Below are 16,250 nucleotides of genomic sequence, written 5' to 3'. Positions count from 1 at the left end.
ATGCAAAATCTGAAAGCTTTCAGATTGAAAAAAAAAAAAAAAAAATGTGATTAAGTTGTTCTGAAGAGTGAATTTTGTGCAGTTTTTAAATTTAATGTCTGGTATTCCCATAGGCATTTTTCCGGTACATTAAAAGCCAGACGGAAGTTGTCCGTGAAGCGGGTAGTAAGTAATAAAGTAGTAGAAGAAACATCGGCTGAACTTAATTATAAATCTTTAAAAGGCACTAATTATTTAGGAAAAATAAAACCACAGAAACTTGGGATATTGAAGAATTAATCAGAATGTCATGTAAGGAAAGCGCAGTAGATTAAAAAAAAAATGATAAACCATATCTCGAATTTGTTGATACGGAAAATACTCAAGCAAGGCGAATATATTCCTGGAATTTCGAAATCGCCAACATAAACCGTTATAACGGTGGGGGTGATGGGGGAAATGAAGTTCAAAGCACCTGCTGGCTGTGAAAAAAGTAATAGAAATGGAAGTGAAATACTATTAAGACGATTCCAAAGGCTCAAATCAAAACATCTATCGTCGAATGCAATCAGTAATGCTCCGAATAAATTTTCAAAAGGATAAACAGTGCTAATTGGTTTGATTGGAAATCGGCGAAGGATAATGAATTAGATTATTTATTACATAAACACGAAGTGTGGGAAATAGAAAAGCCTGAAAAAACAAAATTAGTAAAAAGCAAATGAACGTATGCTTTGAAGGAAGAAGACTCTAGGGAAATAACACATGAAGAGGTAATTAGCAGCGGACGGGTTTAAGACTCTAGGGAAATAAAGTATGAAGCGGCGATTAGTAGCGGATGGGTTTAATCAAATAAAAAAATAAGAATTATACCGAATCATATTCATCAGTTGTTAGCATTGAATGTTTCAGATTACTGCTTACGCTTTCATCTAAATTAAATTTGACTGTTAAATTTTATGTTACTGCATACTTGTATAGTGACTTAGAGGAATATATATGACTTCCTACACTTTGTTATGAAACATTGATAGCAGAGGGAAAAGTATTTATGGGTCACCTCAATCGTGTAGCAATCGGTAATGAAAATAAAAAAAACCGTATTAAGGAAACTTGGACTGGTACAACTAACATCTGATTAATTGTATATTCATTAATAATGATAGTAAAACCTTTTTTATATTATGTTTGTACATTGATGATTTAACTGTGCTTTGTAATAATAAAAAATGCTTGAAAATATTGTTTCTAAAATTAAAAATGTATTTGAGTTACATTTAAATATTAATTCAAAATTTTTGGGGATACAAATATGAAAACTTAAATATGGTGTCTATTTGTCTCAAACAGAATACATTGAATCTTTATTGATTAAACACAATCTAGAAAATTGTAAAGCAGTAAAAGCTCCCGTAGTTAAAAGGGCAGATAAACGTTTACCACGTACGAATGAAAGGAATGACGCAACGTTTTTTTTTCTATCAGGAATTAATTGGGGAACTTTTATATTAAGCGAATAGAACGCGTCCTGATATATCATTCGTAACAACTTAATTTGTCACAGTTTAATCATATCAGAAAAAGGGAACGATTTTTTAGATGAAAGGGTATTAAGGTATTTAAAAGATACAAAAAATAAAAAAAAATTTTCTGTAGCAAATGATTTCGTTTTTTTTAAACCATAAGCATATGCCAGTTGGGGAAATGCCGAGGTGTTGAGGCATTTTCTGGTCGTATTATTTTACTATGTGATTCACTGATTTCTTGGAAATGTTGTAAGCAAAAAAGTGTTAGTTTGTTTCCTTGTGAAGCAGAATTGTTTTTTATTTCTGAAATTTGTGAAGGTATTATTTGAACTGTAAATTTATTATCAGAATTAAAATTTATACAATTTTTGAAAGGTGCAGTGATTTTGAATACAGACATTCAAGTTGCTATCCAGTGGATCGACTGCGTCAGATCTTCTACAAAGCCTAGCCACATGAGTTTACGTTTCCATTTTATGAAAGTCTTATTGATTAGTCAAATTAGAATATTCGTAAACTGATAATATGACTGCACATTTTCTTAGTAGGAGTGTCAATGAAGAAAAATTAATGTATACATTGAAAATCATTTCTTTAATTTCTTAATGTAATGTACTATATATTCTTTGTTCGTCTTTCATATTTGTAATGAAAAATATTGCTCGCAGGTGGGGTGTGTTGGGTGGAGGTGAGCGAATGTTTTCTTATGAGCACACATATTAATTATAGGGGTGCAGCTATTGTTTCTACTGACACATCTGTCATTTGAGCGTACTCAAATACTCTGTGTAATGTACCATGTGATTGCTGTGTGCTCTGTTCATGTGTTCTATGTTTAAATAAAGTGTGTTGTTCTACAATCCATGGATTCTTTACTGCGTATATGGGCCTCTAAGCAACAGTTTAATATTGCAAGCATTAAAGTTTTGTTAATATACCATGTGTTGAAGTAAAGTAAATGCCTGTATAATTTTAAGACTTGAAATATTGAAGTGTGAATGAAATGTTTACATGTAAGCTAGCAAAATAAGATAAAATTAAGTTAAAAGCAAAAGCTGCAGGTATGCATGAAATTAAAAGTTAGACTCTCCAGGCAAAATTTTAATCACTTATTTTGTTAGCATATTAGGTGCAGTTTTGAAAATAAGGTGTTTTTGAGGTCTAGTGTGTCAAAGTTTCTAACGCGTAGGATGTGGGTTAGATGGTAGTGTTGATACACTTATACAAATGATACTTTCTCATACATTTCAGTACACTTTACTGGATAGCAGTGGGGAAGGAAATTAAATCCTAGAAGAAATGAAAATGTGTGAAAGTTTTTGATAAAATTTAAAGAAAAATTCGAACAAAGGATTTGAACAGAAAAGGATGTGAATTTTGTTAAACAGTTCTTCTAAATCCTTTTTCCTTCTAGATGACTGGAAGGTGGTCATCTGCTATTTCGATATGAAGATTTGTGTGTCCGAAGTTCCAGATGTTGCAAAATTTAGAAGTTAGTTGTCAGCTCGATTGCTTGTATGAAGTTGGCTCATGGTTAATTAAAATTTATGACCTTAACAAGGTCATTAAAAACCTTCGTTATTAAAATTCTGGCAAGGAGAACTGTAAGGTTTATTTATGTTAATTAACCAGTTATTTTCTGTTCCGAATATGTACTGTCACTTCTCTCTTTCCGTTTTCCTTCCAGAATGCAAATTAGCTCGCGTGAATTAAAGTGAGCGTTTGAGACCGCTTATGCAGAGCGTGTTCTGCCTACTGTAGGCCATGTTAATAGCTGTTAAAGTTCACATTATAAATGCTGGCTGATTTGTAAGGACTACGTGTGCCTTCTGTTCAACGTACTTAGTTTTAAATAACATGGACTTTTACACCCTTCCTTTTTAAGTTTTGTTTCACACTAGACATAACTATAAGTCACTTACACGTTTGTTAAAGGATTTGCCACAAGTTACAGTTAATTATAGGCAAATTCTCTAGAAATAAGCCATCTTTCACTAATTAAGTTGTTTTAGACTTAAAGATTATACTGGAATCTTTCACAAAGCGGGTTATTGGCCCTCGTTTACTCCAGCATGTTTCATGGGTTAACTGCGGTAGTAAGAGTAGACTAGTCACTATATAAACGAAAGAAAATTTATTATAATGTGGTTGAAATAAGGATATTATTTTTTGTAACAAAATTGTCACTCGACAATCGGCATTTCATTTGTTGAATATTTTCGTATCTGATGTAATTATGAATTTCTTTAATAATTTACTTGTAATAAACTTTAAAGATAATATTAAAGTTACTACTAGCTTTATCAGCAATGAATGCATGAATTTTATTTAGGTAACCTTGATTCGGCTAAGGAATTATTTCAGCTAGAGTTATTATACATATGTACGTATGCAGATAACGGTATAATATGTACCTATGTATGCACACACACACACACAGATTTTATATTTCCTTGAAAAAGAATATTTTCGCTAATGAGTTTTGCAATTTAACTCAGATTGATCTGAGTTATATTTAATTTCGTCTTTATCGTTATCTCAATTAATGCGTATTTTGCATATCTCTCTCTCTTTCTGCATAATATATATACATATAATGCAAAATTGTCTCTTAGAAAACGTGAACTATAATTTAAATAGTAAATGTGTACTGTTTTAGAATCAACACTGATTCTCTTATTTTAATTGTTTAAACTTCCTTTTTTTTTCATTTAGCATTTTAATTGCCAATTCGAATTTAATTAATTACAAATTCCAATTTTTGTTTTCCACTATAGTACACATTTACTGTCTAAATTATGCTTCACATTTCCTAGGAGATATTTTTTCATTTGTATGTCCTCTATTAAATTAAAGTTTTAATCTTTAGTTCAAGATTTTACTTTACAAGTCCTTTTCAAATAAATTTTGGAATTTCTTAATTTAAAACTTTTTCTCCTCGTATTTCTTTACAAATTATATATATATTGCTTTGTGTGTATATTTCTAATACTGTGCATATACCAGTATAATTTCTCAGGTATAATTTACAGTTCCAGTATAATTTCTCAGTGCGTTTCCATATTTGCATTGTGTATATCTTCGCATATTTGTTCGTATTTTTGTTTAATTGTTCATAGGAGTAAATAATGAATTTGATCTTTTACTTCAGGTACACGTAATACACGTATATTATACTATAATATGGAATGATTTAAATGCCCGAATGAGTTGTCAACCCGATCTTTGAAAGTGGCTTCGCAGATTGTACATACCTTTCGCTATCAGTGAACAACTGCTGCACGAAACAGGCCCTTAACAGAGCCGTAGTTAGGAATAGATATTCCCTCCCTAAGCTACGTAGCTGGTCCTCAGTGATGTAAAGTAATTTAAAGCAGCTAGTGTTTATTAATAAAATAAATTATATTATGCTCCTATTCATGGAAAGTTTTGAAAGGATAGCTGTAACTGCTCTCAGCTTATAAAATGTGATGATTAATAACAGCGCATTTCTAAACTTGCAGTTGCTGGTTATATGTATTTCTTCTAAAATGCTGTGTTTTGTGAATCAACACTTTAAAAAAATTGCTATATTATAAAATTATCAAAATTTTCGAAGGATGTTCCCTTATGGCGTAAGGTGTAACAACAGAATGTTTTGATGCGTTGAAAACAGAGTGGCTACTATGTTCTTTTAACAGAAAAAAAGTTTGCAAGAGTTTGAGATTATATTGAGATAATTAAAACTTCACTATAAATATAGTCAGTATAGTAAATACGGAAGTAAAACTTATTTATTCATTTTGGTTTCTTAAGTTGTTTAATTTTTGCGTTCAAAATAATTCTTTCAGTACGCACTGAAATTGCATAAAGAAACAAATGAATGCAGTAACTGAGGTGCTAACATATGCTAATATTTATTAAAATAGCCGCATTAATGTGTATTTAAAACTTCTTACTTTGTTACCTAGCTAACAAAGCATTAATTAATTACGATTACGCGTCACATTACTGTAGCAAGTACACATTTAAAACTATTTTAATATTATCATATACATTAATTTAGAAGTCAAACAACAAAAATCAACGTTATATTTTCAAATTTTCACAGGACTAGTTTCGATAGTTTTTTTTCCGAACCATAATCCTCAGCTGCAAAAACGCAAATGAACAGGTAAGATATAATGATTAGATAAGTTAAGAAAAGCTTATCTTATCTAATCATTATATCTTACCTGTTTACTTGCGCTTTTGTAGCTGAGGATGGTGGTTCAGTAAAACCATCGAAACTAGTCCTGAGAAAATTTAAAAATATAATGCTGATTTATGTTGTTTGACTTCTAAATTAATATTTGTTCGGCGTGTTATTGTATCTTAATCATATACATATTTTTCAGAGAACGTGTTCCTACGATGTCATGTTCATATGATGATTTATTGCTGCCTTGTTTTCTATAATAATGATCTGAAACCGCCGAGTTTTACTGTAGCTTCTGTTACTTACTCGGCCCTTTTTTGTCCAATGCGATGAGGTTGAAGATGATATTTTGTAATTATGTATGATGAAATATTATAAAAATGTGCATTGTGAGTTCTCCATTTGTTTTAGTCGGGATATTTTTGGAGAACCATATTAAATACGATACGGTTAATATAAGAAATATTGTAAAAAGGATAACATTTGATTACTGGATATAAAATTTAGAATCTCTTAAAAATTTTGAAATTTCTTTGTTGACACCTTTTAGGAATTTAAATACAATTCAGAACGTCTCAGTGTTTCATTTTGCTGTATAAATCCTGAAAATTTTCAAACGTTATTTGAATTTTATAATAAAAAAATGACAAGAATTAAGTTTATTGTATTACTTTATTCACACTTACAGCTAGTTTACTAAGAAAGCGCACAAAACCAGTACACAAGCAAGCACTAGTACACAAAACTCATAGCAGCACCTTTTACAAAGCAAAACACCTTTTACAAATTTTAAAACTGTGTTAACAATATCAGTTAAAATTTGCTTAACATTACTGAGCACAAGACAAATGTTTTAAAATTTTTTTTAAAATGGCACATTCACGAATATATTTAATAGTTTCACTACAATGTCAAAATTAATATCTATAGTCCAACGTCTATACAAAGCATCCAATAGTACAAACAGTCATGACAGTCAAGACATTTAAACACTAGATTTATATCTAAATATCAATAAGAAGATAAATCACAAAGCTCACCACAGTAATACTTAAATACTAGGTATGACCGAAAAGAATGAAAAATATTTTCTTAAGCTTTACGATGTGATTTAATTTCGAAACACTGTGCATAAAATAAAAAACATTTAATTTTTAAAGTAACTCTTTTAATTAAATTGCTCTACAGAAAACATACTTCATTTTATGATTCATATATTTATATATTTCTGCATCTACTTTCTTGTTACTTCAATTATTTCTGTAAATTCATTTTAGGCACATTACATGTTTCCTAACGAATCCTTTCTTTTTGCGATGGGCTTTCTCTCACAGAAGGTTCACCGTTGTCACTTATTAGTCCCTTAGCCCGTTTCGACTTCTTGGTAATATTTCAGTTTCTGTTTCACTATCTATTTAAAACTATGTGCCTTGAATTTCTTCACATTCATCATAATTACTCCAATCATTTAGATCTATAACGTCTTTACTGCTCATATCCACTATGGTGTTTATTTCACAACATGCATTTCTTTATGCAAAAATATGTATTGAGCGATGTTCGCTCTCAGTCTGTCAAAAGGTTATTAACTATTAGGTCAGTTTATTTCCAATTGGATATATTTTAGTACAGGTTATGGGTGCAAAGCACAATGGAGTAAAATCGCAACACAGGTTTCTGTTGCTCTGTGTTCCCAGTTGATTTTTCATTTCTCTAAGTTTGGGATTTTTAACAGTTATCTTTGGGTGTATTTATTTCTCTTCGCCAACTTGTTGAACAGTTTCACCTCGTTTCATATTTGTGGATTTTCTGTCCGCCTATTCTTAGGCTTGTGGTGAGATCGTACGTTATAAGTTCGTAGTTTTTTCTAGCGGTTGTTTCACTTTTTCTCAATTTTTATGAATTTTAACCTAGGATTTTACACTCTCAGTCAGTCTTCAATAAGGTTATGCTTTTTTCCTTTAAACTCGTTTTGTACTTTCTTACTTTTTTCTCATACATTTTTGGGTTAGTAATATGTTCTTCATATTATTCACGTACAACTTTTACATTTTTACATCTTCAATTAATTCCGAGTGGTCAAGATTCAGTAAGAGTTTTATATTAAGATACATGTTTTACATATAAATAATTTACAATGTCAGAATTATTTGATCATTCACCAATCTTCCCGGTCATACCTTTCACAATTTTTTAAATTGTGTTAACGACATCATCAAGAAACTTTCTTAACATTAAGAGCACAAAATAAATATTACAACATTTTTCAAAACATGGCACATTAAAGACAACATTTAATAATCGTATTACAATGAAAAATGTCTATCTTAGCCTAATACATTTCCTTTTGCCTCAGAGATTTAATTTTCTAACGTTATAAGACCTCTGTACAAAGGATCCAGTTTTAAAAGTTGATTTATTAACTTTGGAAAATATATTCTTTTATAAATCAAGACCGAAATGCAGTAAAAGAAGAGTGCAATTTTGTCTTTTTTGAAAACGCTACTTCTAAGTATACAGAAGCCAGTTAACAAAAATGTGTTAGTAAGTTCTACCTAATTGCCGAACATAGGCACCACGCATTTGTTTCATTCCACATTTTAAACATTTCTATCTCTTCCGCAGTTTTTGAATAAGACGGTTAAGTATAAGGTTTTTAATAAGGCAGTTTGAATAAAGTGGTGTTTAGTGCCTGCATTCTTCTTTGATAAACCTTCAAGATTTTAAGAAGAGAATGAGATGTTAAATTTAAAAGTAGGACAGAAAGCCATAGAAGAAATCTATTCAAATAAATAAATATTTTTTGGCATATATCAGCATTGTTAAATAGGAATTTTACCAATGAGTCTTAGCGATAATATTTAGCATTGATAAAAGTTTATAAAGTTTATAAATATGATTTTCTGAAATTTGGTTAAGTATCTTAATTTCCTAAGAGTTTATAAAATGTTAAAAATACATGCTTAAAATGAAAAATGGCACCATTTTTTATTTCTTTTCACTTATCCTCAAAAAGTTAATTCAATTATTAAGTACATATTTGAAATATTCTAAAAAAAGATACAGATTTTATTATTAAAAGAGAAGTAACAATAGACTTAGAAGTAACAATCTCTTTCAAAAACCATGATTTATATTGCAAAATTTCTTTATACATACATATATATATATTTATACATTATGTTGGTAAGGAATTCGTAAGGTTCCTGAAAAAAAGAAGGATATTTTTATAATGAAGATACTTAACTATTGCAAAAAGGAAATGTTAGACTGAAATAACAGCCCTATAACAAAATTTAATTTTATGTGATAAGCACTAATGCTTGGAAACAGAATGTATGCTGTTCTAGAAAGTTATCAAACTTTAGATAAGATAAAAATGAATATTATGCAGTGTGGCAAATTCAGATATTCAGATATTCAGGTGAACTCAAATCATAAGAAAATTATCATTTGATTTCGACCATTGAATACACAATTACAGTATATATATATATATATATATGAACTAAAATCAAGAATAATGAAGTCGAAAGAAAATTATGCCTGGAGTCTCATATTCTCATACCCTTTTAATTGGGTCTTCTTTTATTACCATCAAGATTTCTTAAGAAAGGACTTTCTTTTCAAAATAAAAGTTCCCAATGCATGAATACTTCTTATTTTATACTATTTATTTATATATCTATGTATGTATATGTATGTACATATACACTTCATATTTTCATTATTTTTAATCTAGTTTACATATCTTCGTAACAAATTCGCTAATCTAAGCTTATATATCTTAGAAAAACTTGAGCGTTATTCAGCACAGGTGTAACTTGTTAAGTTAATTTATATTGAAAGCGTGGATGGATTAAATTTTGAAAGTCTAAGACGCAGTATTAAATGCAGTTTGTTTAAATTTAAAGAAAAACTTTCTCTTGAAAGTCCGGGCATGGTATATGACCTTAAAAAGAAACAACTTTTGATGCCTTTTAATCTAAGGATGATTTGTACCTAAATGTATTATAAATATACGACAAACTGAGAAGTTCCTTATTTTAAAAGAGAGATGTTACGAAAATATCGCATTAAAGAACTAAGACAGATATAGCATAACTCATAACTTTCAATTTGAAAGAATATAATACTTAAAGAAACTGGAATCAGACACATTTCTCAGTGTCCAGTGTGACAGAATGTAATTAAATCTAATTAAATGCAGTTTAAAAATGCAATAGGGACTGCGAAAAAAATCTGAAAATTCTACAAATTACGAAAATGCAGATTTGTATAAAAAAGCATGATGATAGTCCTGTATTTTATTTTGGTGCGAGATTAGTAAATTCAAGGCATTGTATTCGCACCAATTCTTAATACATATACTATTTGTATAATTGTTTATTTTACAAAAGACTTAAATAATTCAAATAAATACTTCAAAATATATTTTTCAATAAAACTTCCATTTATAAAAACGCTTCTTGTAAGAGCAGTTTCTAATAATGGAAGATGTATAAGTTACTAATTCAGAAGACAAACAACAAAAATCAGCGTTATATTTACAAAATTTCCACAGGACTAGTTTCGATGGTCTTACCGAACCACCATCCTCAGCTGCAAAACCTCAAACGAACAAGATAGAAAAAAATGATTAGATAAGATAAGAAAGCCTGGACAAGAATAAGCAAGTGGCGCCATCTGTTGAGGAAACCAGAACTAAAACATAATTTCTTTAAAGGCCGAAGGCAAATTTGGATTGGAATTAGGATCGTTAACTAGAACAGAAAGATTTTTATGAATGTGAAATGCCTCTAGAAAATCCAGTTCTCCAATGGAAGATGTTTTTTGAATAATTTTGGCAGCAGAAAAACTGAAAGTGTGGTTTTCGGACCAACAATGTTGAGCAACAGAAGACTTCTGTGTTTGCTTTTTTCTAACATATGCCTCATGTTCCTTGACGCGAAATTTTAAGGCTCTCTTAGTTTGGCTAATGTAAATTAAACCACACTGGCAAGGTTTATCTGGAACTCGCTAAATCATATCCAAAATTCACTGCCCTTGAACAAAAGTCTTGGTCTAGAACGGAGAATGCAGTTAACCGTCATAAAAACACCCTTGCAGTTAAATTCGAAAAACTCCTTTTACAGTCTTCCAGTTCAATTAGTTCAAAAAATCTTCCCATTGTAAAAATCAAGCCAATAGTTAATATTTCTAATGTTAGTCTTTCAGAAGAACAAGAGAGAATTCTAAAATATAATTTTAACTTCTCACAAACCTGTAAACCCTCGATTCCAAAGATTTTGGCTCCTATCGAAAAAGCTTTCAAGTTCAGTAAAGTTTCAGATTCACAGAAAGAAATGATTAGGCATCTTATCGCTCATAATGTGAAATTCAATAAGAAACTTTTGCAACCAAATCTAACTGCGAGAGAAAGAGCTACAATGCGCGAAATTCATTCTAACCCGGATATTATCGTTTCAAAGGCTGACAAAGGTGGCCAGATAGTAGTCATGGATAAGAACACTTACATCGATGGTGTCACTAAACTCTTAAACGAAGGACCATATAATCCGATCCCTAAAGATCCTTCACCTTCCGACTTGTCAAAAATAAAAACTGCGATCAAATCTTCGCAAATCATTTCAAGCAACTTAAAACATTTGCTTATCCCATCTGTTGCGAATTGTGCCAGATTATATGCTCTTCCCAAAATCCATAAAAGTGGTATTCCTTTCCGCCCTATTGTATCAAATTTAGGTACTGCCTTGTATCCATTAGCTAAATATTTGGTTTCTAGATTTTCCACTCTCTTAGACAATAACATTTACACCATAAAATATTCAATAGAGTTTGTAAAAAAAGTTAAAACCATTTCTCCTAGTAATTTACTCATGGTTTCTTTTGATGTAAAATCATTATTCACCAATGTGCCGGTGGAGGGTGCATTAAGATGTCTAGAAACCAGACTTCGCGAATTTCATATCTCTTGCATTGAAATTGATGAGCTAATTTCTCTCACTCAACTCTGTTTGAAACAAACACATTTTGTTTTCCAAAATAAATATTACAAGCAAACTGAGGGATTAGCCATGGGAAGCCCCCTCAGTCCCATCCTGGCTGATATCTAGTACATGCATAATTATGAATCAAAATTGTTTGAAATTTTAAACTTCCCGGCATGGTTCCGCTACGTAGACGATACTTTTACCCTGTTTGAAGGTAATAAAGATGATTTAAATAAAGTTCTATCAACAATGAATTCTATTGATCCTGCTATTCAGTTCACTTTTGAACTTGAGACTTGCAATTCTCTTCCGTTTCTCGACATTCTGGTCACGCGTAACACATCCAACTTCAGTACTACAGTTTACCGTAAACCTTCATCGGTTTGCCTTCCACCACACATTAAATCATGTCATCCGACTAAACAAAAGTTAGCTTCATTTTATTCCTATGTTTTCCGTGCTCTTCAAGTTTGCTCCTCCAAACTAGCCCTTGATGAAGAACTAAATTATTTAAAAGCAATAGCTATTGACAGAGGCTTTTCACCCAACATTATTAATCAAGCAGTTAAAAAATTCTCATCTCAACACACTAAAAGGTACACTCTTGTTTTAGGAGATTATAAAAATTCTGTTGTCATTCCCTTCTTTCCATCAATTAGCTATAAATTTGCACATATTTTGCAGACATTTAACTTTCGGGTTGTTTATTCTCCCATCAATAAAATTCCGAGTTCCATACTTAAGGACCCCATTCCGGATATGAATTCCTGGGGTATTTATAAGATTCCTTGCCAGTGTGGTTTAATTTACATTAGCCAAACTAAGAGAGCCTTAAAATTTCGCGTCAAGGAACATGAGGCATATGTTAGAAAAAAGGAAACACAGAAGTCTTCTGTTGCGCAACATTGTTGGTCCGAAAATCACACTTTCAATTTTTCTGCTGCCAAAATTATTCAAAAAACATCTTCCATTGGAGAACTGGATTTTCTAGAGGCATTTCACATTCATAAAAATCTTTCTGTTCTAGTTAACGATCCTAATTCCAATCCAAATTTGCCTTCGGCCTTTAAAGAAATTATGTTTTAGTTCTGGTTTCCCCAACAGATGGCGCCACTTGCTTATTCTTGTCCAGGCTTTCTTATCTTATCTAATCATTTTTTTCTATCTTGTTCATTTGAGGTTTTGCAGCTGAGGATGGTGGTTCGGTAAGACCATCGAAACTAGTCCTGTGGAAATTTTGTAAATATAACGCTGATTTTTGTTGTTTGTCTTCTGAATTAGTATTTATTCGGCGTGTTATTGTGTATTAATGTATAAGTTAATTATAATGCAATACAAAAGTAATGTAGAAAAGAGGGAATTATCTCTGTCACAGGCTTATTAGTACAGAGATTACAATTACTAAATTTCTACCTTTGTCAAAATGATTTCCGAATATCACTTCTGTTCCTCTAGAGACTGACAAAAAATAGACCTTATGAAAACACTGTTTTGAAACTATTATTAGTATACTGACTTATACTCACAGTCTTCTAACATAAATTCAAACAGCCTTACGTTTCCTTACAAATATTCAAACTGCTTGAAGAAAAAAGTCTTGTCTGCGGTGCTTTCCAAACTTTTATCTATGTCAAAAAGAACAACTCTTGAAACTATTATCAGAATACTGGCTTAGACTGACAATCTTCTGACATAAATTCAAACAATCGTAAGTTTCCTTACAAATATTCAAACTTCTTGAAGAAACAATTCTTATTGGATGAACACTGGATCATATTCGCAAGTCCGTAAATATGTACGATTAAGACCTGATCATGTTTTACAATAATTTCTTTTGCAATATAGTCAACATCAATTCTTTTACAATATAACCAACATCAATATTTTTACAATATAACCAACATCGATTCTTTTACAATATAACCAACATCAATTCTTTTACAATATAACCAACATCAATTCTTTTACAATATAACCAACATCAATTTTTTTACAATATAACCAACATCAATTCTTTTACAATATAAATAAACATCAATACTTTTATAATATATCCAAGAAGCAATAATAGTCAATGATAAAACAACCCCTTTTAGTTAACACACAGGTGTTCAACTTGGGACAGCGGAGCATAGTTACACGAATGCTCCAAATTCTAGTTGCATTGTTTAATACAAACCGCAATTTCTAAGATTGTTTGCTATGATAACATCCGTGATAGCATCAAACACGAATTGTATATTACTGGTATCAGTTGCACATGTGAAGTGGCAGTAGATTTCCTTGATGGGAGATTTGTTTTTAGATTCAAACTGTGCCTGGATGTAAGCAGACGATTCTGCGAAGTTTTGAGCCCCTAGAACAAAGAATGAATTATTCACGTTAAATAAAAATGAATGCACAAGGATGAGACAAATATTGGTGAGGCATGAATTACATTAGAAAATGCTTTGTTTTTTTTTTGTGATAACTGTAAAACTATTTTGGGTAAAAAAATGCTTTTTTTTTTTTTTTTTTTTGCTATTGATTAAAACAAGTTTTCTAAAGGAAGATTCTTCTTTATGAGTTTATAACAAAATATTCCTAATTTAATTTAATCACTTATCAGGCTGTTAATGTAAATCAATCATTAATATGACGAGTAATATCGAAAAAAATCTGAAAACCCACTGGGTTGAAATGTCTTAATGACTCTGTGTGCCATTTGTCATGATATGAATTTCACAATGAATTTGTTTTTAGTTACCTTCATGAAACATTTCTGTACGTAACCGACAATCATGAGAAGGAAGAATAAATAGAGGAAATCTTGGTAGTTCCTTTTATAAGATAGGCCCACCAGCGGCCGAGCGGTAAAGACGCTGAACACTGGTAGTTCGGTCTGAGGTTTGAATCCCGCGAACGGGCTGGCTGCATGGGCGTTTTCGTGGTTTTCCCCATGTGTAACGTGTATACGAGCCAGTTTCCCTTAGAAAGTCCTCCACGAAAGGCATCCCTCCCTTTAGGCAGATAGCCCTCATGTGCTTTGCCATAATTAAATACACCACACCACACCACACCTTTTATAAGATAAGTTGATTGGTGTATTGGTGTATTAAGAATACGGCAAAGCACACTAGGGCTATCTGCCTAAGAGGAGGGATGCCTTCGTGGAGGACTTTCTAAGGGAAACTGGCTCGTATACACGTTACACATGGGGAAAACCACGAAAATGCCCATGCAGCCAGCCCGTTCGCGGGACTCGAACCTCGGACCGAACTACCAGTGTTCAGCGATTTTACCGCTCGGCTAAGATAAGTTGAATACGACAGAAAGAGGAAGCGCATCTCTTATCTCACTTTGTAACGAGGAAGCGACGACTGAGCTCCGTTGAAGGTTTACTACATAAAATCTGCCAGGAGAAGTGAGAAAGAATCGATCTTTCAGTTTTGCAGCATAACCTATTTTATGGTAACTGCAATACAGAGCCTAATACGAAAATAGGACTTGCAGACAGAATACATTTGGTGGTGATGCAAAGCCTTCTATTAAGATGCCGAACCTCTTGTGTTTACTGCCATAACCTAGAAGCCACCTTCTGTACGTAAGGTTCAAAGAAAAGTCTTTAATTCTCCTTTATTCCGAAATGAGCAATACCAGATAGGCAACAAATAATAATACAGGTTAACTTATAAGGTATTTTCTCCCTCCTTCTAGCATGTCTTCGTTGTGTAACACTAGCACACTCGGTGCGTATTCGAAAGGTCGAGGTTCGAGTCCCAGCTAGGACACTGCACATTTGTCACATGTCCTGCTTCAAAATAACCTAATGACTCTACAGTGGTGCTCGAGCTAAAATGTGCCGGACAGTAAATTGTCACCACTAGGATTTGACGCCTGGGTCTCCTAATTCCCAGTCGCCGTTTAAAAGAGTATTTTCTCCCTTCTTCCTTGTTATCTCCGTCTTCGTGGTGTAACGGTAGCATACTCGGCGCATAATCGAGAAATCTAGGTTCGAGTCCCGGCGAGGGCATTGCTCATTTTTCATCTTTCCTGCTTCAAAATAACCTAATGACACTACAAGCTAATGAAAGCAATTGTAGCACCTTTTGTGAAAAACTGAGAGAGACACCAAGTTTAAATTTAGCGTGGTGGCACCCTTTGTGAAAAACTAGGGAAGGTAACAATTCTAATATCCGCATACATTTCTTATCGTCTAAGTGGAGGTTGTCTTAAAATGGCAAATGTGAGTTCCAAAATAGACAGTCACCGCAGCCACTAGAACATTGAAATTTCCAGGGCTGATTACTCGAGAAGCAGTTTTACTATTAGTAGAACTAACATGTTAGTCCAATCATGACTTGAAGAAAATATATACATAATCTACTAAATGGAAGGGAAAAATACAAAATTTGAAGCAAGAGGAGAAAAATATATCATTAATTTTTTTAATTAGTAACTGGGAATACTAAAATGGTGGAAAATATGAGTTACCAAGAATATGACAGCTGCAGAAACCAAAGTTACAGGAAAGGTAAGAAATTACCTAAGTTTTCTAATTGAGGAAAGTGAAAGATATTTTTAAATGAAATATAA

General features: G+C 31.9%; 1 protein-coding gene across 1 annotated transcript in view; it reads right to left on the bottom strand.

Moving 5' to 3' along the window:
* Nucleotides 1-12,957: 12,957 nt before the first annotated feature.
* Nucleotides 12,958-16,250, bottom strand: part of LOC118182210 (guanine nucleotide-binding protein G(o) subunit alpha-like) — a 139,231-nt gene continuing 135,938 nt past the window's right edge. Inside the window, exon 8 of the mRNA XM_085809114.1 lies at nucleotides 12,958-14,031. Within this exon, the coding sequence (XP_085665240.1) occupies nucleotides 13,844-14,031 (188 nt within the window). The 3' untranslated portion in view covers nucleotides 12,958-13,843. The remainder of the gene's footprint in view (nucleotides 14,032-16,250) is intronic.

Source organism: Stegodyphus dumicola, chromosome X2 (assembly GCF_044657685.1).
Source record: "Stegodyphus dumicola isolate Sdum_Otavi_A_Nest chromosome X2, ASM4465768v1".
In the NCBI taxonomy this organism is placed as follows: Eukaryota; Metazoa; Arthropoda; class Arachnida; order Araneae; family Eresidae; genus Stegodyphus; species Stegodyphus dumicola.
The sequence above is the reverse complement of the archived record's forward strand: the minus strand, read 5'-3'. Positions and strand labels throughout refer to the sequence as shown.